The sequence below is a fragment of the Ovis canadensis genome, chromosome X, assembly GCF_042477335.2.
Source record: "Ovis canadensis isolate MfBH-ARS-UI-01 breed Bighorn chromosome X, ARS-UI_OviCan_v2, whole genome shotgun sequence".
In the NCBI taxonomy this organism is placed as follows: domain Eukaryota; kingdom Metazoa; phylum Chordata; class Mammalia; order Artiodactyla; family Bovidae; genus Ovis; species Ovis canadensis.
Window position 1 is genome coordinate 115,931,066 of NC_091727.1, and position 24,633 is coordinate 115,955,698.

General features: G+C 43.3%; 2 protein-coding genes across 2 annotated transcripts; one reads left to right on the forward strand and one right to left on the reverse strand.

Annotated features, from left to right (window-relative positions):
* Positions 1-1,535: 1,535 nt before the first annotated feature.
* GPR119 (G protein-coupled receptor 119) lies at positions 1,536-2,543 on the reverse strand. Its single transcript, XM_070292108.1, has one exon. It carries the CDS (start codon positions 2,541-2,543, stop codon positions 1,536-1,538), a length of 1,008 nt encoding a protein of 335 aa, XP_070148209.1.
* An 8,339-nt stretch (positions 2,544-10,882) lies between these two features.
* Positions 10,883-20,828, forward strand: RBMX2 (RNA binding motif protein X-linked 2). Its single transcript, XM_070292098.1, has 6 exons — positions 10,883-10,963; positions 11,160-11,275; positions 12,387-12,438; positions 17,725-17,854; positions 19,575-19,752; positions 20,204-20,828. The coding sequence occupies exons 1-6, from the start codon at positions 10,899-10,901 to the stop codon at positions 20,761-20,763; spliced, it is 1,101 nt and encodes a 366-aa protein (XP_070148199.1). The 5' UTR covers positions 10,883-10,898; the 3' UTR covers positions 20,764-20,828.
* Positions 20,829-24,633: the final 3,805 nt, after the last annotated feature.

Sequence of the window (24,633 nt, forward strand, 5' to 3'; positions counted from 1 at the left end):
TTGGAATGAAAATCGTCAGAGGCCTCTTAGAGTTAGGCATTACACGTTAGGCTCAGATGTATCCCCAAGCCATCATTTTTAGAGAGATTGAGGGGTTAACCTTCCAAGGTTGTTTGGCACCAAGTCCCAGACAAATCAATCTGTACTGTTTTGGTTTCTTCCTTTCCCATTTTTGTTGTCCACTTGGCAGCTTTCTAGGGAAATAATCTAGTTTAGGGCCTTAGGCGGCAAATTTCTGAGGAATGTGTTGTAGAGACTAGGAGGTTGGATAAAGGGTTATAGGAAACTCAAGATGGCTGAACATGGCTCCTAGATTTCTTCCCCACTATGCTCTTATAGTTTCTGCTGCCAGGGTTGCCCAGAGGGAGCCTGAGCATAATTCCCAGTTGCCAACTGTCATTTTCTGTACCCACAAGAGCAGGATGAGGCTAGTCTCCTGGGCCATTTTGGAGACATCCTCTTATGCAACTGAATTTCTTAGGGAAATGCAAATTTGGGAGTAAATGGCAGAAGGTCAAGCTTTGAGGAACAAAGTGGGCCCAGTGTGGAGAGCTTGGCAGTGCCGTGTTTTGGTACCTGCCCCTTTCTTCCCTTTAAGTGTCTTGGAATCTGTGGTTCAGCATTGTCATCAGCAAGAAGCTACAAGTGACATAAGAGGCCAACTGAGGGGAAGGGGCACCATAGAGTTAAGAAGGTGGTGGGCTGGGTGGGGAGGAGGTTAACAGCAGAAATAATCACAAGACTGGCTATTTGTCAAAGAAACACTCCTTTGAACATCATGAAGCATGGGAAAAGACCAGCTTTAGTATCTATTTCAGGTTCCTACATTTATACAACCTCACTACATAAAATGTCTGATTATATCAGGGAGAGCAGGACTCCTCATTTTATCAAAGCAATCACTATAGTAAACAGTTACAAAGAACAGAACCTCATTTTTCTAATACTGTGCTGTCTAATCTGATAGCCACTGTCCATGTGTAGCTCTTCAGCATTTGGAACATGGCTAGTTTGAATTGAGATGTTCTGTAAAGGTAAGATACACAGCAGAATTCAAAGATTTAGCATGAAAAAAAGTATAATGTTTTATATTGATTACATGTTGAAATAATAGTTTTAGGTATATTGAAGTAAATGAAACATTAATTTTGTCTGTTTCTATTTTTACCTTTTTAACACGACTACAAGAACATTTAAAATAACATAGGTGGCTTGCAATATATTTCTATTAGATAATGCTGTTTTAGTGCATTCAAAAATAAGATTTGAGTTTAAGCATCTTTCCAGTAGTACACTTGTTGCTTTAAGTAAGTATAGCTGTATAGGAGAAACAGACTCATTGCAAAAGAAGGGCAGGGAGGAATGGAGATTTGCAAATGGGGAAGCTGATTATAAAGGGTGAGAGGGTGCAGGGGTACAGGGGGTGGTCAGTTGCCAGAAGCAAGTGTTCTTTTTCTCCTATAGCTCCATCTGATCTAGCTGGGGCTCTGCGAAGCGAGGGAGAGGCACTTTGAAACTGGTCTGCCTTTACCATCTTAGCCTTCAAGCTCTGAGTGGGACATGGTGGTGATGTAACGCACACTTTCCCTGCGCCCCTCTGGACCGCCATCCCTGGGCGAGAGAAGAAGAAGGCATGTGGTGAGTCCCTTCTTCATAGCCAGGGCCATCTGGGAGAACTGTTGCCGCACCTCCTTCTGCCAATAGGCATAGATGAGTGGGTTGAGCAGGGAGTTGCCCACACCAAGCAGCCACAGGTACTGTTCCAGCACCAGGTAGAGGTGGCACTCCTGGCAGGCCACCTGCACAATGCTCGTGATAAGGAACGGGGACCAAGACAGAGTGAAGCTGCCAATGAGAATGGCCACCGTGCGCACAGCTTTGAAGTCATTGGGGGTCCGTGGGGGCCGGTGAGCCCTGACTATGGCTCCCGCATGCTCCGTGTTGCGGATCTGCTGGCTGTGCGTGGAGGCAATCTTGAGTATGTCACAGTAGAAAAAGACAAAGAGCAGTAGGGCTGGAAAGAAGCCGACGCAGGAGAGGGTCAGCACGAAGCGCGGGTGAAACACAGCGAAGAAGCTGCAGGACCCCTTGTAGGTGGTCTGCTGGAATCCGTGGATCCCGAGGGGAAGGAAGCCAATGAGGTTAGACACAAACCACAGCCCAGCAAGGCAGGCCCAGACCATGAACCCATTCATGATTTGGAAATAGCGGAGGGGCTGCTTGATGGCAAGGTACCTGTCAAAGGCAATCAGCATGACCGTGAGGACAGAGGCGGCTGCAGAAGAAGTGACAAATGCCATCCGAAGGCTGCACAGTGTCTTCTCTGTGGGCCGAGCCGGGCTGGAGAGCTGGTCTGTGACTAGGCCAGAGATGGCCAGGCCAAGCAAGGCATCAGCCACAGCCAGATTCAAGGTGAAACAGAGACTGACGCTATCATTCTTGAGGATCAACAACAGTACCGCCATGGCCACGAGGGCGTTAGCAGCAATAATGAGGGAGGCCAGGACAGCAAGGATCACTCCAAATGAGACAGATGATTCCATGTCTTGAAGTGGCAGGATTTCCACTTACCGGGGGATACTGGCCCTCCAGCTCAAATTCTCACGGGCTGGGTGATACAGAGCTGTGTGTTCAGAGCTGGCAGTCCAGGCTGGTGGCTGGCCGTCTTTGGGATCCTGCTGGTCATGGAGAATCACTCCTTTGGTTTTCAGTCCTCAGCCTCTTGCCTCTCCAGTGATCTGAAGGCAGCAACCCCAGTGCAGATGTATCCCTCGGCCCTGAGCTAGTCCCTCCTCCAACAACCAAGTTACTAGACAACTCCCAAGTACCTGCCTCCTGTTGTCTCGCCAGGCTCTCTCGCTTCACTAATGTTTCAAGGGCTTTGTTTGGAGAGACCAGGTCTCCTATCTCGCAGAAGATATAATTGACTCTAATCACACATTTTTTCCTCCATAACGTGATCTTAAATGTCCACTTGTTTTCTTCCTAAGCCTCAAATACTAGCTTGACAACTAATCTCAGCTGAATTAAGCATTTTCTGGATAACGAATTCTCAGTTACTATGACTGCTTTTAATCACACAAGATGACCATAATCCATTGAAGTGGAAAGTGGGGCAGGCAAGCTATTTTAGGGTCCAGCATACTTTCAGGAGAGTTATACACATGTTGGCAGTTTCTTATCTTTCATTTCCTAACACCTCAGATTATAATTCTTTCAAATAGGGTGTGCTGGTCCCCTATTTCTCATCCCTCAAAGCTTGATTAGTTGAGGATTCAGAAAGGCCAGAGAAGCAAAAGAGAATTGTTACTAGCTGTCATTCAGTTTAGAAGAGAGCCCGCTCCCTATTGAAAGCTGCTGTCTGTTGGGTATACTCATTGAGAAAATTTCTGCCTTATGTTGGACCCTGTCTCTGGTCAAGAGTTGTGGCTGCCAGCCTTTTACTTTCTTCTTTTTGGCTGTGCCAAGCAGCATGTGGGACCTGACTAGGCATGTGAGACCTGACTAGGCACGTGGGATCTGACTAGGCATGTGGGATCTGACTAGGCATGTGGGACCTGACTAGGCATGTGGGACCTGACTAGGGATTGAACCTGTGCCCTCTTCAGTGGAAGTGTAGAGTCCTAACCACCAGACTGCCAGGAAGGTGCCTGCCTTGTACTTTCTTGATCCTGTGACCTTGCCTTTCTTTTTTAAGAATTTTATTTTATTGAAGTATAGCTGATTTACAATGTCATGTTAATTTCTACTGTACAGCAAATTGATTCAGATATATATATATATATATACACACACACACATTCTTTTTCATGTTCTTTTCCATTATGGTTTATCATAGGATATTGAATATAGTTCCCTGTGCTACACAGTAGGACCTTGTTGTTTATCCATCTACTAATCCCAAACTCCCAATCCCTCCCGCCCCGCCCCCCGCCGCCATTAGCAACCACAAGTATGTTTTCTGTGTCTGTGAGTCTGTTTCTGTTTCGTAGATAGGTTCATTTGTGTCATATTTTAGATTCCACATATAAGGGATATCATATGATGTTTGTGTGTCTCTCTGACTTCCTTCACTTGGTATGATAATCTTTAGGCCCATCTATGTTGCTGCAAATGGCACAGTTTCATTCCTTTTTATGGCTGAATAATATTCCATTGTCTATATATGCCACATCTTCTTTATCCATTCATCTGCTGATGGGCATTTAGGTTGTTTCCATGTCTTGGCTATTGTAAAAGTGCTGCAATGAACATTGGGGTCCATGTATCTTTTTGAATTATAGTTTTCTCCAGATATATGCCCAGAAGTGGGATTGCAGGATCATATTAGCCTTGTTTTTCTTGATCCTATTGACTTGAGTTATCTCTGGGACAGGAGAAGGCGAGGTGAGCTGTACTCTGGAAAGTGTCTGCTCTAATATTTGGTTGTGGAATTTTCCATTTTCCAGAGATAGAGTTAGACCAAAGGACAGCAGTGTTGCTGAGGCAGGTGAGATGGGGCCAGGGAGAGTGGCTGTGTAGCTCATTCTTATTTTAGATTGTATATCCATTTGCTCAGGTACATTAGAACTAACCTTTTGCATGCTACTCTCATCTTGGATACCAAGAAGAGAGGGGTGGGGAGAAGAGTGATTAGAAGCTTATTTACTCAATTCGGGTCAGAGCACAAATGGGAAAGGTTAGTGTTTTAAGTGAAAGCGTGGAGAGCAGGGTGCAGAGTTGGAAGCAAATATACTCCAGGATGTTTTGACAGTCTGAGAGGGCCTTTGGCAGATGTCTCTCTTACAAGGATCAGAAAGCCTGTGGGGTGGTATTCTGGTTGCTAACCTGAACAGTTCTTATTCTTTGGTACATCCATTAGGAGGCTGGCTTCAGTCGCTTAGCACTTGGTCTAACTTTATACCTGGACCTATGGCATGCTTTTGTCTCCCCAGCGCCTTGACTCTACGTGTGGAGTCAAGATGGCCGTTTCAACGCCATGCTAAAATTCGAGAGTGCATCAGAGTCCCCCAGAGGGCTGATTAACACCCAGATTCTTGAGGCTCACTGCCAGAGTTTCAGATTCATTAGTTCTGAGGCGTTCCCAAGAATCTGCATTTCTAACAAGCTCCCAGGTGGTGCTTATGCTTATGCTCCTCTAGTGAAATGCTCCGGGGAAATGGTTCTTAACCTTAACTGTGCAGTGGAAACACTTGTTGATTCCCAAAGTACTGACATTTGGGTCACACACCAAGGGATTCTTATGTCCTTAGTCTGAGATGTGACTTCTGCATCTGGAATTTTAAAAGATCCACAAGTGATTCTAATATGCAGCCAGGGGTGGGAACCACTGTCCAATGGCAAAAGCACAGGCTCTGAATTCAGGACACTTGGGGGCTACCCCTACATAAATTCCTGTGCTTTTGTGTGGACAAATGACTTCACTTCTCTGACTTAGCTTTGGCTTCCTCATGTGTGACATGGGGAAGATAATACCTACATCTCAGTGTTGTGGGGATGATGAAAACGAGATTATGATGGATATGAAAAGGCTTTTTAAAAGACTTTTATTTATGGCTGCAATGGGTCTTTGTTGCTCCATGAGGGCTTTCTCTAGTTGGGATGAGCAAGGGGCTACTCTTCATTGCGGTGTGCAGGCTTCTCATTGCAGTGGCTTCTCTTGTTGTGGAACATAGGCTCTAGGGCATGTGGGCTTCAGTAGTTGTGACACATGGCCTTAATTGCCCTGCTGCATGTGGGATCTTCCTGGAGCAAGGATTGAACCTATGACTCCTGCATTAGCAGGAGAATTCGTAACCGCTGGACCACCAGGGAAGTCCATGGAAAGGCTTTCGTTGAGTTTACATTCTTATTGAGGAGAAGGAAAATGACATGAATATCCATCCAATGTTGATAAATACAATGAAGGAAAAGGGCTTCCCTGGTGGCTCAGATGGTAAAGAATCTGCCTGAAATGTGGGACACCCAGGTTTGATCACAATGTGGGAGACCTGAGTTCGATCCCTGGATTGGGAATATCTCCTGGAGGAGGGCATGGCAGCCCACTCCAGTAGTCTTTCCTGGAGAATCCCCATGGGCAGAGGAGCCTAGTGGGCTCCAGTCCATGGGGTTGCAAAGAGTCAGACAAGACTGAGCAACTAAGCACAGCACATGGAGGAAAAATAAAGCAGCTGCTGCTGCTAAGTCACTTCAGTCGTGTCTGACTCTGTGTGACCCCATAGAGGGCAGCCCACCAGGCTCCCCCGTCGCTGGGATTCTCCAGGCAAGAACACTGGAGTGGGTTGCCATTTCCCTCTCCAATGCATGAAACTGAAAAGTGAAAGTGAAGTCGCTCAGTCGTGTCCAACTCCTAGCGACCCCATGGACTGCAGCCCACCAGGCTCCTCTGCCAATGGGATTTTCCAGGCAAGAGAACTGGAGCATGGTGCCATTGCCTTCTCCAAAAGCAGCTAATTGTGTCCAACTCTTTTTGACTCCATGGACTGTAGCCTGCCAGCCTCCTCTGTCCATGGCATTCTCCAGGCAAGAATACTGGAGTGGGTTGCCATTTCCTACTCAAGGGAATATTCCCTACTCAAGGATCTAACCCGGGTCTCCTGCATTACAGTCAGATTCTTCACTGTTTGAGCCACTAGGGAAGCCTTGTCTTCTAGTCTCTTGTGCACCAAAGGGTGAAACAGATCAGGAACATTGGTATGACCTGACAACTGTGTAAAAATGCAGATCTTTTGCCTTTGGTAGTTCTTCTGCTGGTTCCTCTGCTTGAGATGCTCTTGCCCATTCCCTATCTTCCATCTACAAGGTGACTACCTTCAAGGTCCAGTTCAACTATTACCTGCCTTTCTGTAGTACACAACAATCTGCTTTCCAACCCCAGCTTCTTCTGACCCCAAGCAGTCAGAATGAATTGATGCCTTATCTAGTTCCAATAGCATTTCACTCATGTCTTCACTGCAACACTCATCCTTTTGTATATTTATTCACATATGTAACTGTCTGGCAACACTGTGAGCTGGAATCATGTAGTTTTGTTCACTGTAGTATCCCCAGCATCTAGACCAGCACCTGAACACTAACAAACACAGGATATGACTTTATGTTGGTGTTAGACGTGTTCTTTTTTTTTAGCGTAAAAAGATACCAGCGTGGAATATCACCTCCTTTGCTATCACCCTGAGGCAAACCACCATCCTCTCTTGCCTGAATTATTGTGGAGCTTCACAACTTGTCTTCCTGCTTCTGTCCTAGGCATTTCCACACACCCTCCCCACCCCTGACTTCCCCACCCTTGGCCACCTCCAGTCTGCGGCCAAGGTGATCCTGCTAAAATGTAAGTCAGACTAATATCCTTTGGTGGCTTCTCACCTCACATTGAGTAAAATCCAAATGTTGAGTAAAACCCAATATTTTCATGCCTGATCTGCTCCCCTGACCCTCATTTATCCTGTGCATAGAGGCTAAAGATACAGACTTTGGAGCCACACTATCCTGGTTCTCCCATTTATCAGTTATGTGACCTAGGGCAAGTGACTTAACTTCTCTGTGCCTCAGTTTCCTCATCAGTAAAATGGGGACAATAGTATCTCCTTCATAGGGTTACTGTGAGAAGTAAATGAATTAATATGTGTAAAGTACCTAGAAAAGTGTCTAGTATGTGGTGGGTACTAAATCAGATTTTGTTAAATAAACACAACTCTGTCATCCCCTTGCCTGCTTCTCTCCAGCCAGTCTGGCATGCTTGTTGTTTCTAAAACACACTCCTGTCTCGGGACCTTTGCATGTACTGTTCCTGCTGCCTACAACACTCTTCTCCCAGATATCTCTAAGTGTTGCTCCTCATCTTCTTGTAGATCTCTGCCTTCATGTCACTTTACTGGGGAAGGGGCTTCTTTGGCTGACACCGTTTATAAAATAGCAACACTCTCCCGCTCTCTGTCACCAATGCTGCTTTATTTTTCCTTCATAGTATTTATCAAGATTGGATGTATTTTCATGTAATTTTCCTTCTCCTCAATAAGAGTGTAAACTCCATAAGGACAGGAATTCCACTTCCCTTGATTGCTGTTATATCTCCAGCACTTATACCAGTGTCTAGCATATAATAGTTGCTCAATAAATATCTGTTGAATGGGTGAATAAAAGACAAAAGCAAGAAAATTAAGGTCATGCTCTTTCTGCCAAGGTAACATGGCAATAAAAATGTGATAAAGAAAAGAGACCTGGATAAAGTTAAGAAAATGATAATGGTGTAGAAAGGGACAAAGGGAAAATAAAAGCCTCTTTCCCTTTACCCTCATCTGTTTCCATAAAGGTAACCATAGCTGTATTTTCAGTTTCATTAACCAATAATTGTATTGTGTACTTGCTATGTGTTTGAGGTTTGAGGTACTGAGAGCTTAAAGATGCAGTCTTTACCTTCTAGGACCTCACAGTCTTTCCAGGGGGAGAACATAAAAGAGCTGTGAAGAACTGCAGAGTTCAGAAGCGGGGGCCATCACTGCAGGCTGGTAAGGTCAGGAAGTTTCCTGAACGAGAAATGCCTTGATTGGAGTTTGGAGCTCGGGCAGGTTTCAGTCAGAGAGAGGTTGAAGGGCCCAGAGATATATGGATCTCTCAGAAGAGGTATCTAGGTTGGATAATGAAAGGGGCCCTTGAGATAACAGACAGAAGTGGAGCCTGGCTGAAACTGAGGCTTCATGGGGCGGGGGGAGCAGCTGGAGAAAAGACTGAAGAATAGGCGCTGGGGCAGTTATAAGAGTACTGAAAGAGCTAGGAGGCATGTGATGATGACTCAGAACATCACTGACAGTAGACAGGATGTGTTTGACAGACACTGAAGTGGCGTAATTATTAGGAATTGGTGATTGGATAGATATCTTTGGGTAAATAGGAATAGGGAATACAAGCATGACATCCCTGTTTTTGAACATGGGCAACCAGGAAAATGGTGATAACATTCCCTGAAACAGAGAAGTCAGGAGGGAAAGTGTTTGCGGATGTAGTGTGGTAGTCAGAAGTAGAGAGATGAATTTGACTAGCCATATTGTTGAGCCTTTCCTTGAACGTGGGGACTGCTGTCAATTTCCTTAGCATTACCCACTGAACCTAGAAATGAGCTGTGCATACAATGGGTGCTAAATGAATGTTATTGGTGAAGAAAGGAGTAGAAGCTGGGAGAGCTGAAAACCTTCCCAGTTTGCCTGGGACATCTCCATGGATGTACTTCCAATTGGTAGGAATTGGTAGGTAAGATGATGTCTAGAGATTTCTATAAGTCTGAGTGGAAAGGGGATGAGAATCCAGAGGACCCTCTGAATTTAATGTCTGAGAGGAGGACCAGAGTTTGCCATCCCAGGTGTCTATTATTTGGTTGGTCTTACTCTTCTCTTTTGCTTCAGCTTCCTTTTGAACTCTGATGACCAAGGCCTAGGTATTGCTCCAATTCTCTCATTTCATAGTTGCTGGAAGAATTCAGCCAGATAATGCTGCAAGCTAGTTTACCACTTTGCAGTGACTGCTTCAACCCTACAACTAGGCAACCTAAGGTTTCTAGGAGCAGATAAAACCCCTATGCAATCTGTCACTGTTTAGTTTTCATTGCCAATGTAATTCTACCAAGTTAATGAATAGCTGGGTTGGAGTCGAGGAAGGGAAGAGACACAGAATGAATGAAGAGAAACTGTCATTTATGAGCAGATTCTATTCTGCTTCTTAGCAAGACATTGGGTACATGGTGAACCATTGAGGGTACAGTTGTCATCATCACTGTCATCATCAAAGTACTTTTACGAAGTGCCTAGATTCAGGGGTTCTGAGCTAGGCCTACACAGAGAACTACATAGCTCTGGAATTTCACTTTTAGACCATGCATGGTCTAAGACCAGATACTGATGTGAACATGCGCAAGATGGATTTAAATACTCAATATGGTTTATTTATACATTATATGTCACCACCTCTTCTATAGGTTCCTGATTATTTCTGGAGTGAAATCTATAAAGCAGATATATCCTGTATGCTCAATGATATTATCAGCTCTTTGAAGGCAAAGAACCCAACCTTACAATTCTGTCTACAGACTTGCTGTACAGAACATATATAGATGCTCAGTATGGATTCATAAATCAACCAGACCTGATGGGTAGACACAGTACCTTTCAAATCATTAATATTTAACTCCTTTGAACCTCAGTTTCTTCTATAAAATGGAGAGAATGATTGTATCACAGACATCACAGGGCTGTTATGAGGATAGAAAGCCAATGCATAAAAATTGATTAGCACACAATGTAGTATTGTCTGCTCAACTGTTAGCTATTAATTTAACAATACGAATTTCTACCTCCCGTAGGAGACTGTGGAAAAGGGGTAGCAGCTTTTCACACATATCTGGGTATGCAATTCAGCCTACGGCGGTATACCTGTCAGTTGCCTATGCATTGGGATTTAGGAGAAAAAAAAAAAGATTCACCCTCTCAGATATCTTCTTTACTTTTCTGCCGTCACTCTTGAACAAGGATGCTTTGTTGGGGGTGCGCGTGTGAGTTACTGACTGGGAGTGAAGGATGGAGGCTGAATTTGAGAGCGAAGGCTACGACTTAAGTCGCCGTATCAGGCACTTTTTCAGTCTTAATTCAGCAAACATTTGTAGTTAGGTGCCAGGTGTCGTCCAGGAGCTAAGAGTCCTGGAACAGACCAGGCTCGCACCCTTGCCCAATTTTTCGAGGGAACGTACGAATGGACCAGAGAAACACTCTGATTAAAGAGCGAGTTCCGCCGAACAAGGAAAGCCGCTTCCAGCTCTAGTGCTCAGGCGCCACGCCCCCGGCGCGCCAGCGCTCTTCCGGCGCGGCGCACGCCCCGCGGCAACCAATGGGCGCGAGGCGCCGGGACCGCGCATGCCTCTTGCGGCTCCTCCGGGAAGTTGCTTCCTAGGTTCTGAGCCCGCACCCGCGGAGATGAAGTAAGGCCTCAACTGTCCTCTGAGACAGGTCGGGGGAATTGGTGCCCGGGGCAGCCCACCGGGGCTGAGGTGGTAGAGCATCTGCGGGGCTGATGGGCGGGAGAGGCGAGGAGTCTAAAAAATTAGTCTCTCGGTTTTGTTCTGTTTTACCTCAGGCCGGGGCGCGCTTACATGTCCGCTTTTCCTTCCGGTTTAGCCCTTTAACTAAAGTGAAGCTGATTAATGAGCTGAATGAGCGTGAGGTCCAACTGGGGGTGGCGGAGAAGGTGTCTTGGCACAACGAGTACAAGGACAGCGCTTGGATCTTCCTGGGTGAGGCCCACGTTTTCCTCTCGTAGGGCTCCTCCTCTCCTGCCCTGCTTCCTAACATTTCAGCGTTCCCGGCTTTCATTCCTCCCGACATTCACCACCCACGTTTATTCCCTTCCGCTGTCTCTGTAAATACGTTTTCCTTGTCTTCTCCCCATTTCTAGTTTGCTCTCTCTGCCAAGTCAGTGCCCATAATAGGTACTGCCGGCCATTCACTGTGCTGAGAATCGTGCCACTTGGTTTCTCAGAGACCATTACTATCATCCCCCTGTCCCTCCCCATTTACACAACTAAAGAAATAGGTGCAGAGAAGTTAATGACTTCAGGTCACATAGCTTAGGAAGTGGAACAGCCAGAACTATGGCACTCTAGAACTCATGGTCTTAGCCCCTATCTCATACTACTGCCAACTCCCTCCCCTCCTCATTCTCCTTCCCTCAGAGTTTATTTTCCTCATCTAGTTATCTCCTGCCTTCTATCCGTGGCTGTATCACCATCCCTATATTCACTTTGTGTCATATGCGGTAATTTGACAATTTATTCAAAGAGGTTATTGCACCAGACATTGTGTTAAACATTTTATTTCCATTTATTTAACTATTATAACAATTCTGTGAAGTTAGAACTGTAATATCCCCATTCTGTTGATGAGGAAGGAAACATTTGCAAGGAAATTTATTTCCTATGAAATGCTTAACAATTGACTTTATAATCCTTAGTCTTTGTGAGGTGGGGTTAATATTTGCATATTTAGACTGATTTTGGACCTTAGCTGTGAATTTGCAGATAGAGAGCACATGAGTTCAAGATATGTTTTTGGAAGCCAAGTTTTGTGCTGGAAACTATCTGCTTTGTCCAGAAGATTTTGGGTGTGAGGGGGGGTTAGTTTGGTTAGGGGTGATCCCAGCTTTTCCACTCAAAGTTAATCACTCCTTTTTCTGTATTACTGCTGCATTTTCTGTGTGTGTCTGTCATTACATTAGACTAGGTTCTTTGAGGGAAGGCCCTGTTGCTTATTCTGATTTGCATACCAGTGCCTGGCCTAGTGCATGCGTGGTACATAGTGGACACTTGGTAAGTGTTTGCTGAACTGAAATGTGTTTTTCTCTTTGAGGGGGACTTCCTTATGAACTGACTGAAGGGGACATCATTTGTGTGTTCTCACAGTAAGTCACCTTTTTTTTCTTCTTTTTAGTAAGTCACTTTTTTATTTCTTACCTTCTGGGTCATCAGAGTAGTTTGCTTTCATAATGCATTTTATGGCATCACAAAAGCCCATTTATTTTAACTCTAGACTGACTGGCCTCCCTGCATGGGGAGGCCTGAAGCTTCTGTTCTGGTCTAGATCAGTCCCAGGACGTGGTTCTGGAACTCTCCAATGTGCCAAATCCAAGAAGTTGGTTGATATAGGAGCCTGTCTTGGAGATTCTGGTCTATTTTTATTGTCTTTTCACTGAAGCCTACACTGGAACAGACTGGAACTCCTAGGAAGGTGCTCTGTTGGCCCATCTCCTTGGGCTCTTATAAACTAAGGGTAACTTATGATCATGGGGCCATTCTGGGCCCACACCTGTGTGGCACTGTAGGATTAGGGCAAAGCACAGAGGAACTGGGAAAAATCAAAAGGTTTAGGCAATAGTTTTTTTCGTTGTTGTTGTTTGTTTCTAGTTGAGTGTAAGGTTAGTGAGCAGAGCCAGTCTCTTTAACTGGAGACTGAGAATTACAGGCTGATGAGGGATAAGCATGAATAGGAGAATCTTATATTCTTTATTCTGCTATGGGGATGAGGGATAAGCATGAATAGGAGAATCTTATATTCTTCATTCTGCTATGGGATGATAGCAGCAGCACTAGGTAGGGGAGAGTCTTGGCAGCTCACACTAGTTGTGGCAGCTGGTGGGAGAAGGGTTGGGTACAATCCCAAAGCTACACAGAGTAGTTAGTCCATAGGTGGCAGAAGGCCTTGGCAGCTCAGAGCAGCAGACAGCCATGACCCCTGGACTGTGGAGTCCTCAGGCAGAGAACCATGATAAAAGAGCTTGGGCAAACAGACAGTGGCTAGCACACCCTGGCAGAGGCATTGCCATGGCAGGGAATGGTTGGACCATCCAGTGGGCAGAGGTCCCTGGCTGATTGGTTGGGCCATATATAGGACAGAAGGCCGTGGGAAAGAAACTGGGCAAGAAAAAGGCCATGGCAGAGGGCCCTGGCAGGGCCTGAGGCTGCTCTTTCCAACTCTTGGGTATTGGGAAGTTCACAGTAGGTACAGCCTATAACTTCCACCCCTTTGTGGTAGCTCTGCCTAGTCCAGTCTTCCACCTGGGAGCTGTTTTTGTCTTATTTGTATTGAGTGATGATCGCTAGTGTGTGTGTTTATTTCAGTTCTCTGTTTTGGCTCCACACATTGCTCTCCATGAAGATTGCCTGTGTCACTGATAACAGTGGCTTTCAAAAAAATACTTTGTTTTCTAATTATCAGAGTAATGTATAGTTGTTGTAGAACATTTGGGAAAAAAAAAGTACGAAGAATAAAATAAGAATGTACTTTAAGGAAAAAAATGTTAACATCTTTGTGTATTTATTGTCTTCTTTTCAATGTTGGACATTATTTCCAATATTTTGCTGTTATGAATTATACTGCAGTGTGCATTGTGATATATACGTCTTTGTATGCCTCCCTGATGATTTCTTTCATGAAATTAATTTATAAACATTGTCAAATTACTCTCTGAAAAGGTTGTATCAGTTTTCACTCTGACTGAAATGCTCATTTTCCTGAATCCTAATCAGTAATGGTTATTTTAAGAAAATATTACCATATGACTTCTCATTATTATTTTACTTTGCCTTTATTTCATCATCAGGGAGGTTGAACATCTCTTCATAGATTTATAGGTCCTTATTCTTTTTCTTTGTAAATTATCTATTAAGATCATTTGCCTGTTTTTTCCCTGTTAGTGTGTTCCTCATTTTCTTACTGATTTTACCAGAGCCCTTCATGTATTAAGGATATTAACTTATTGTTTTTAACACTTTATCATGTATTGTTTTGCTGTGGACTTATTTTTTTAATTTGATGTGTTATACTACATTGCCATTATTATTATTTCTTGATGCTCAAACTGTCCCAGTTGTGGTCTGTAGTTATCCTGTCAAGCCAGCTTCTATATTCTTTTTTCTTTTACTTTTTATTTTGAAATACTTGAAATAATTTCTGGGTTAAAACAGGAAAGTTATGAAATAGAATGAAGAATACCTATATCCCCTTTACTCAGAGTCCCCAGATGTTAGTATTTTATCACATTTGCTTTATTATTTCTCTCCACCTGTATGCATATTATTTTTTTTTTCTGAACCATTTGGGGATCAGTTGCAGACATGATGCACATTTACCCCTAAATTCTTCAGTGTGTATTTCCCAAAATACTGGGACATTTAACTTCAGGATAGTGATCAAATTCAGGAAATCAACACTGTTACACTGTTATCTAATCTATAAACTTTATTTGACTTCCAGTTGTCCTGATAATGTCCTTTATAGCAAAAAGGAAAAAAATGGCTTTCTAGCCTTAATCTGTGATGTAAATTGCAGACGTTTTCTCCTAGTTTGTCGTTTGACTTTGTTTATTGTGATTTTTTTTCTTTGCAAAATTATTATTTTTAAATTTTTATGCATTCATTTATTCATATGTTTAAATGATCTTATGGTAACATTGACTTTTTAGGGGATGTACAGTCCTATGAGATATTTTGTTAAATACTTGAATAAATTTGTGTCATCACCCTCACAATTAGGATGAAGGACAATTCCATCATCCCCCAAACTCCCTCATGCTGTCCCTGTATAGTCTGTCCTCTAATTGCTGGAGAAGGCAGTGGCACCCCACTCCAGTACTCCTGCCTGGAAAATCCCATGGATGAAGGAGCCTGGTAGGCTGCAGTCCATGGGGTCACTGAGAGTCAGACATGACTGAGCGACTTCACTTTCACTTTTCACTTTCATGCATTGGAAAAGGAAATGGCAACCCACTCCAGTGTTCTTGCCTGGAGAATCCCAGGGGTGGCGGAGCCTGGTGGGCTGCCGTCTATGGGGTCGCACAGAGTCAGACACGACTGAAGCAACTTAGCAGCAGCAGCAGCAGTGGTCAAATTTATCAGTCTTTTATTGCTTCTGGATTTGAGTCATAATTAGAAAGTATTTCTCCCCACCCATCCACGTTCTCTTCTAATACTTGTATGGTTTCAATTTTATGCATTGAAATCTCTGATCCATTTAGAGTTATTCTGATGTGTAGTGTGAGATATGGACCCAATTTCATATTTTTTCAAATGGCTATCTAGTTGTCCCAACAGCATTTATTTAAAACTCCACATTTTCCCCCAGCAAATTGGAGTGTCACCCTTATACAGAAGTATTAACTGGGGAGGTGATTTGGTATCTTTATAATGTTGAGTCATCTTATGCAAGAAAAAGAGGTGTATTTATATTTATTGAAAACTGTGTTTGTGTCTTTCAGTAGTTTTTTAAGAGTTTTCTTTGCGTAGACCTTGTGCATTGCTTGTTGTTAAATTTATTTCTAAGTATTTTATTTTGTTATTGTTGCTATTACAAATGGGGCTCCTCTTTCCTTATATCTTATGATTATTGTTTGTAAGAGGGTGGTTTATTTTTGTTGTCTTTATATCCTGTTATCCTACATATTTGTTATATTGTTTGTTTTTATCATTGCTTATCATTGCTTCTCTTGGGTTTTCTATATATATCATCATATATAATCTTCATACAGAGATAGCTTTACTTTTTCATTTTTTAATTAATTTTTAAAATGAGAGTATAGTTGATTTACAGTGTTGTATTAGTTTCTGCTGTGTAGCAAAATGAATCAGTTATACATACACATATATTTACTCTTTTTTTATGTCTGTTTTCTCCTGTCTAATTGCATGGGCCAATACCTACAATATTAAATAGTGTTAAATAGCTGAATACCATAGTTGAATCATTTCTAGTGTTTTCTTTTAAGATGCTAGATTTTGGGCTGAGGTATATGTATGTGATCATGTTATAACATTTCCATCAGTTACTATTGTATTTTTATGACTGTAGTTTTAAATTTATGAAGCTTTAACTTTTCTGGAATTAATTTTTATATAATGAGTAAGGTAGAATTTTTTTCTGTTTTCTTTTTCATTAAATTATGTCTTTATTAACTTTCACCTACCTTCCTTAGATTTACTCTCCCCCGCTCCCCCGTGGCTTGTGGGATCTTAGTTCCCTGACCAGGGTTTGAACCTGGATCCTGACCACTGTGACTGCCAGGGAATTCCCCTTTCCTTTTTAACAATAAAATTCTTTAATGTCACAGATTTTCCTGAGTGTGGTTTTAGCCACATCCTGTAAGTTTTGGTGGGCTTCCCTAGTAGCTTGGACGGTAAAGCATCTGCCTGCAATGCAGGAGACCTTGGTTCGATCCCTGGTTCAGGAAGATCCCCTGGAGAAGGAAATGGCAACCCACTCCAGTATTCTTGCCTGGAGAATTCCATGGACAGAGGAGCCTGGTGGACTGTAGTGCATGGGGTCGCAAAGAGTCAGACAAGACTGAGCAACTAACACACACAGACACTAAGTTTTGGTATATATTCCCATTTTTGTTGTTTTCTAAATAGTCTACCATGATTTCTTTATTTTGTTTCGCTTTCTCTTTCATCCAGTAGTTAGCCTGGAGAATAGGTTTCAAGTTCTAGTTAGGGCATTTTTTGTTTTGAAATTATTGTTCCCAGCTGTTTCACATTATGATTGGAGAACATGGTCTGTGCTGTTTTTGGAGATGATTGAGGTTTACTTTGAGATCTAGTCTATAGTCAGTTTTAATATGTGTTTCATGGATTCTTGAGAAGAAACTCTTTTTGTACAATCGAATATATCTGTATATCTACTAGTCTGATGTTAATGTTTTTAACAATGTAATTGTTATATTATTAAATATACATTTATTTGTAGTTATGTAATTTTATATTAATTCTTCTGACTTATTTTTCTCAATTTTATGTGTTACGAACTCAAAGTGGTGTGTTAAAATTTCTAAAAACTTTCACTCTTAGTTGCTCTTTGTATTTTTAATTAAAATTTTGGATGTGTTAATTTATGTATAAAATTTCATGACTTATGTATTAGGACCTTTTTCTGTGTAAAAGAGCCCTCTTAGTCACATTTAAATGTTTTTTTTGGTTGGCCTTGAATTCATCTTTGATCTTAATACTACCGCCCATTTTTTAAATTAGGTGTTCTTGATATATCTTTTTCTAACTTTTAATTTTTAACCTTTCTTTGTCATCTTGTTTTCAGTGTGTCTCCTGTACAGATTATATTATTTGAATTTTGTTTTATCATCCAATCTGAAAGTTTTTACATTTTAAATCAATAGTGTCTTACTCTTTTATAAATTAAATAGATACGGGGAGATTGTTAACATTAATCTGGTACGGGACAAGAAGACTGGGAAATCCAAAGGATTCTGTTTCCTCTGCTATGAAGACCAGAGGAGCACAATTCTGGCTGTTGACAATTTTAATGGGATCAAGGTGAGTATGCTTACTGAGCAGAACTTTTCCATTGTGTAGGGTTTCAGTTTCATTTCCCAGCTGATGACTACAGGCTCAAGGGCAGTATTGGTCAGCTGGGTTGCAGAGCCGTGGGGACATACTGACTGGGAAATGACCCCAGGAAGTAATTCTGTTGGCTCATGACCCTGTCAACATGCGTCTCTTTTCCCCATCTCTTAGCAAGCTATGTCCTCAGGAGCATAGGTACCATGACCCCCCACTCCCCTTCATCTCACACCCAACCAGGCATCTGTTTTTCACCTTTTCTTCCTCACACTCCACTCTCATTTCTGCTGTGAAAGGTGAACTCGCTCAGTCGTGTCTGACTCTTTGCGACCCTGTGGACTGTAGCCTACCAGGCTCCTCCGTCCATGGGATTCTCCAGGCAAGAATACTGGAGTGGGTTGCCATTTCCTTCTCCAGGGGATCTTCCCGACCCAGGGATCGAATCCAGGTCTCCCGCAGTAGAGGCAGATGCTTTAACCTTTGAGTGACCAGGGAAGCTGTATTGGAGAGCAAAGAGACTAGCAAACACTGCTGTTTCATGCTGTCCTGTATCAGGGAATTTGGGGTTCTATCATGATTTCGTGGCTGAGGACCTAGCCATGTATGTCTGTCATATGTCTCTATTGACTTAGCAGTACTAGGCCCTGAAAATTCTCTAGTTAAAATCTGATGACAAAGTCTATGAAAGTAACTCATTGTGAAGGTTTCCGTCCTCTCTTCTCTCTCCTCCACCCTTGTAAGTGAGACAGGGTGAGTGATGACATGAGAGTGAGACATGAAAAGGGGATGGGGCAAGTCAGGGCTATCTGTGCCCCACATGCTCCCTGTGCTCATTTAGGAAAAGCACTGCCATTGAATGAGCATTGTCACAGGTTGGAGGGGTGACTCTTGACTTGGAGAATTTGTCACTGATTGCACCAGCAGTGAAAGGAAGTCACCATAAAAGGTGACTTTATTGCACCTTTTATGGTGGAATGGGATAGGTGAAAGTACTCAGGCTTAGGGGTAAGAGTAAAAACTTGCTCTTGAATGGAACAGTAAAAGCCAGACATTTCACATTTCTGATAGCATTGCCTATAGAATAAGTCTGTGTCTGCTCGAATGTTTTTAAGTGAGGGTTTAATTTTTTGTTGTTCACCTGGAGAGTTGTGATTTGCAGTGATAGTATCAGCATGAGGCAGTGGTTCCAGTATGGTTGGGGTGAAGCAAGGAGTGAGGGCTTAAGAGAAAAGAAAGTAGTCCTTTCTAGATTCCTTACCCTCTCCCAGCTATTGTTCTGCTTTGGCCTCATCCAGTTGTGTTGAGAAAGCAACTGTAGTGTTGAGCTGAATTTTAGGAATTCCCTTTAGCTTCCAGGCTTTTTCACAGTGTGTTTCACTGTAAATTAATGTTACAGATGGAAGGTAATTCATGTTTGTGCATCTAAACTTTTGCAGTTTTCCATGCCGCTTATGCTTTGGGGCAGTACTTCCTGGCTCTTTTCACTTCATGGCACACTCGTAGCATGGAGCTATTTATATAGAACTCTGGGATAAACTGATGAGGCTCCCAGGCTCTCCAGCTGCCTCAGGCTCTACCTGCCTGCCCCAGGGCTGAGCGAATGTGTAGGGGTGTGTGCTGTGACACATCAGTGGAGCAGGTCTGCTTTGGAGATTTTCTGAGAAACAGAATTAGCATTGCCTGTCTGTCTTAGATCAAAGGAAGAACTATCCGAGTGGACCATGTATCTAACTATCGACTTCCTGAGGACTCAGAAGAAATGGATGAGGTGACCAGAGAGCTGCAGGAGAGGGGCTGTGGGACTCATACTCCTCCACCAAGTTCATCTGAGGGCTCTGAAGATGACAAACCCACCAAAAAACACAAAAAAGGTAAATGGTTAAGGCCTATGAGAAGATTCTGGGTAAGCTTAATGTTTGCTCTTCTTAGCCTTCACCGAGAGTTGGTAGTCAGTTCTCAAGTGTGAAGGGGGCAGGTGTGGGGAACCTTACTTTAACTGGGAAAGAAGTATCAGCAGAAGACTAATGGCTGTGGGCTAAATTCTGGCCACCAAAATGCATATGTTGAAGTCCTAACCCTCTGATACCTAACAATGTGACTGTATGGAGGTGGGGTCTTGAGAGAGAGAATTAAGATCTGGAGTTGCCTTATACAGCAACCTGACATATTAAGGGTGACAGACATCCAGCTTGGATTCTTGGGGGCACTTTTCTAGAAGGAGAGACTGTGTGTCACGCTGCTGCCAAGCATGCTTTCCTTTTGTATATCCTCCATCTTTTCCATCTTCTTTTTCTTACTGATTGTGCCCCCCTTTTCCTCCAGACAAAAAGGAAAAAAAGAAAAAAAAGAAAGACAAAGAGAAGACTGGCCAGGAAGTACAGGCAGAGCAGCCAGCCTCCTCTTCATTGCCCAGAAGCAAGACGATAAAGGAAAAGGATGACCCTGGCTCTAAAAAGCACAGTGGCAAGCACTCAGAGAAGGCAGAGAAGGGTCAGAAGTCGGAGTCCAGGGAGGTGCGGAAGTCCCACCCCAGTTCCCCTGAGGTCAGGACAACCTGCCGTGGTGGAACGGAGGACCGAGAGAGGGAGCCAAGAAAGGAGAAGTCCAAGCACGAGCACAAGTCATCAAGCAGGAGGGAAGAGAGAGAAGACAGGCACAGGGAGAGAGACAGGGGTCGAAGCTCAGACATACATTCCAGACGGCATGACGGGCGCTCTGAGGGGCAGCATGACGGGCGCTCTGAGGGGCAGCATGACAGGCGCTCTGAGGGGCGTAGTCACAGGAGTAGAAGTAGGAGCCGAGATAGATCCCACCGGCACAAAAGGTCCCAGCACTCCCGAGACCGGGAATCCTCTAATCCCAGGGAGCGCAAGCATCACTGATGCCGCAGCCTGTTCAGCTATTCAGCATGGTAGAATTAAAAATGAACTGTATTTTTCAAATACAATGAAATTCAGTTATTCTTTTACTGTATTTACATGTAAAGTCTCTGAGAATGAATTCTTTCGATCCCTTGAGTATAATAATCATCAAGGAGCTGTAGTTTTTAACAGCTAAATGTCCTGGATTTTTGAGCAGAATCCATTGTCCCTGGGGATATACTTGGTACTTTTGGTACTTACCAGAGCATGTACCTAAATCTGGGTTCATAAATATGGCCACTGAATTCATGACCCCAATTTATGATGAAATGGCCAGGAAGGGGAAATACCAGACAGTTCTAGAATTCCAGTCTTTGTGCTACATGCTAAGAACCTTTCCAGTTGGCAGCTATAACCATTGAGCAGAGAAGTGTGGCTTAACCAGGTTCAGACAGGTTGCTATGAATATGATAAGGATTCTTAACATCAGCCTGCTCCTTCCTTATTTTTGCCTGAGTGCCCCCTGTTTTTTGAAACTGTAGACATCTTTTTTTCAATTCTGCTGTTTTTGTTTTGGTTGATATGTCTACATATTTTTCTTTATAACATTTATTTTATTGAGAAGAAATTCACATGAAATTAACCATTTAAAAATATTTATTTTTAAATTTAAGGATAATTGCTTTACAGAATTCTGTTTTCTGTCAAACATCAGCATGAATCAGCCATAGGTGTACATATGTCCCCTCCCTCTTGAGCCTCCCATCTCCCTCCCCATCCCACCCCTCTAGGTTGATACAGAGCCCCTGTTTGAGTTCCCTGAGACATAATGGTAAATTCCCATTGGCTATCTATTTTACATATATTATTGAAAGTTTCCATGTTACTCTCTGTACATCTCACCCTCTCCTCCCCTCTCGCTGTGTCCATAAGTCTGTTTTCTATGTTTTTCCATGTCTGCCTTGCAAATTCATCAGTACCATCTTTTTAGATTCCGTATATATGCGTTAGTATACGATATTTATCTTGAAATTAACCATTTTAAAGGGAACATTCAGTGCAGTTTGGTACATTGACAGTGTTATAAAACCACCAACCCTATCTAGTTCCAAAATATTTTCATCACCCCAAAATGAAACCCTGTATACCCATTAAGCAGCTCCTCCCCATCCCCTCGTCCTCCTTGTCCCTGGCAACTACCAATCTGCTTTCAGTTTCTGTAGATTTACCTATTCTGGACATTTCACGTAAGTGGAATTGTACATGTGGCCTTTTGTGTTTGGTGCCTTTCACTTAGTATAATATTTTTGAGGTGCATCCATATTGTATCAGTGAAAATGTTAACTCAGTTTCGTCCAACTCTTTGTGATCCCATGGACTGTAGCCTTCCAGACTCCTCTGTCCATGGAATTCTCCAGGCAAGAAGATTGGAGTGGGTAGCCATTCCCTTTTCCAGACACCTCATTCGTTTTTATGGATAATGTCCCATTGTATGGATATTCCATGTTTTGTTTTCCACTCCTGAATGGCTAGACATGTAGGTTGTTTCCACCTTTTGGCTAGCCAGGTATACCAACCTGCTTCTGTGCTTAGTCTGCTTTTCGAGTAGCTGCTGTTTGTGAGGTGGGAACACTTTGTCAGCTCCATTGTATATCTGTCTGGTCTGATGGGTAGTTCTTTCTCATTTTGAGATTCTTTTTATTTATTTATTTTATTCTACTTATTTAATTAATCCTTTATGAATTTGAAAGAACAGTCCACAAAACCTTGATACCTCTGCTGAATTATTAAAATGGAATTTCTGACACTGTAAAACAGAGGACTAGAGCTTTAATAGTGAATGTGCTAAGTTAAATCAACTGGTGTGTTTGTATGGGTCCTAGATGAGATGTGCACCTAGATTGGTGGTTGGGATGTCCATGAAGGAGAGTGGGGAGGGAGCTGGCGGAGATTGGGAAAGCTGTCAGACTATGATGTATGTCTAACTTTTGGAGAAGAAAGGGAGGGAAAGAAGGAAGTTACATAGGAAAAGTCTTAAGACTGCAGTGGAGCTCTAAGACTATTTCAGCAAGACCAGTGGTGAGCCCTTGATCAAGAGTCACCTGTCAGAGGAGTCCCAGTAGATGAGCCTTGGTAAACAGGCATCCTTGCTGCTGGACCTCCATCAGCCATCGTGACCACTCTGCTCGTGTCCATCATGCCAGTTGTGTAGTAACTAACGAAGGCCCCTGCATCTGGCTGAGTCGTTGTGTCTGCCTGGTGGTTCAGTGCTTCTTCCATAACAGATGTTTTCTGGTGGTGGTTAACATATGATGCAGAAATCTTCACACTTTGCATGCTCCCATGTGTCAGTCCACAGCCTTTGCATCAGATCGCCTTGTCTCTGATCTTCCAGCCCTTTTCCTTTCAGGCTTCCAATTGGATGATCAAGCCATTGGCCACTTCCAGGAGTCTTACGTATTCAATAAACGGTCTCACTTTGGGCCACTTTTTCCACACCAAGTCAAGTGCCCTGCTTGTTGTTCCATCCACTGGAAAAATGTTCCTTCTCCCCTGTGAACGTATCTGCTGTTATGTAGATACCGCCCATCTTCATTTCGTACTTAGATATTGAGTGCTGGCCCATCTGTAAACCAGGCTCAAGCCGTTTCCTCCTTCAGCTGGTCATACGGGCATCCCTTTATGGCCATAGGTGCAGAGTTACTAGAGAGCCTACCACTGTCTGCATCATTCAGGTGTTTAACAGCAGCCCTGACCTACTGCATCTCCATGGAATATGTATTTGATTTATGTATCAATTAGGGTTTTTTCAGAGAAACGGTATACATATATGTATGTGTGTGTATATATATACACACACACACACGCCATATATATTTTGCATCCAGTATTCAAATGTCTGGCTAATCTTGCCCCAGTGTGCTGCTGCTGTTGCTGCTAAGTCACTTCAGTCATATCCGACTCTGTGTGACCCCATAGACAGCAGCCCACCGGGCTCCCCTGTCCCTGGGATTCTCCAGGCAAGAACACTGGAGTGGGTTGCCATGTCCTTCTCCAATGCATGAAAGTGAAAAGTGAAAGGGTATACATATGTGTATGTGTATGTATATGTATATATATACACGCCATATATATCTTGCATCAAGTATTCAAATGTCTGGCTATTCTTGCCCCAGTGTGCTGCTGCTAAATCACTTTAGTCGTGTCTGACTCTTCACGTCCCCATGGGCCGCAGCCCACCAGGCTCCTCTGTCCATGGGATTTTCCAGGCAAGAGTACTGGAGTGGGGTGCCATCGCCTTCTCTGTTGCCCCAGTGTACATACACCCAAATGAGTGGCTTTAGGTCCCTTCATTAGTTAGTGCTGGGAGAAGCATTACATGGCATTTTCCTTCCTTCTAGGGGCCCAGTTACCTCTTCTAGATCTGAGGATGGGCTGATGTCTGGAAATTGAGCAAGTAATTTGGACTTTTTATTGGGGAGAACCTCCCTCGGCCCCCTATTTCTCCACTTTTGCCTTTTTCAGCTTGTATATCTTGAGTGATAACCCTTGGTGGCTCTCTGTATTGCTTCTAGGGACACCATGGTCCATTTGCGCCATTTCCATGAGTCCATGTGGGTGAAGCCCACCAGGCTGCCCTTCTGACCTTGAGGTTCACTTTAGTATTTGTGTCTTCCTGGCTTCTGGTGGATAAGGACTGCTCAGTTCAGTTCAATTCAGTTACTCAGTCATGTCCGACTCTTTGCAACCCCGTGGACTGAAGCACACCAGGCTTCCCTGTCTATCACCAACTGGAGCTTGCTCAGACTCAAGTCCATCGAGTCAGTGATGCCATCCAACCATCTCATCCTCTGTTGCCCCCTTCTCCTCCTGCCGTCAATCTTTCCCAGC

Coding starts and splice junctions, on each gene's coding strand:
- GPR119 (XM_070292108.1), bottom strand. CDS start 2,543: ATGGAATCATCTGTCTCATTTGGAGTGATCCTTGCTGTCCTGGCCTCC.
- RBMX2 (XM_070292098.1), top strand. CDS start 10,899: ATGCCTCTTGCGGCTCCTCCGGGAAGTTGCTTCCTAGGTTCTGAGCCC. Junction 11,276..12,386: donor CAGCGCTTGGATCTTCCTGG/GTGAGGCCCACG, acceptor TTTCTCTTTGAG/GGGGACTTCCTTATGAACTG. Junction 12,439..17,724: donor ATCATTTGTGTGTTCTCACA/GTAAGTCACCTT, acceptor TAAATTAAATAG/ATACGGGGAGATTGTTAACA.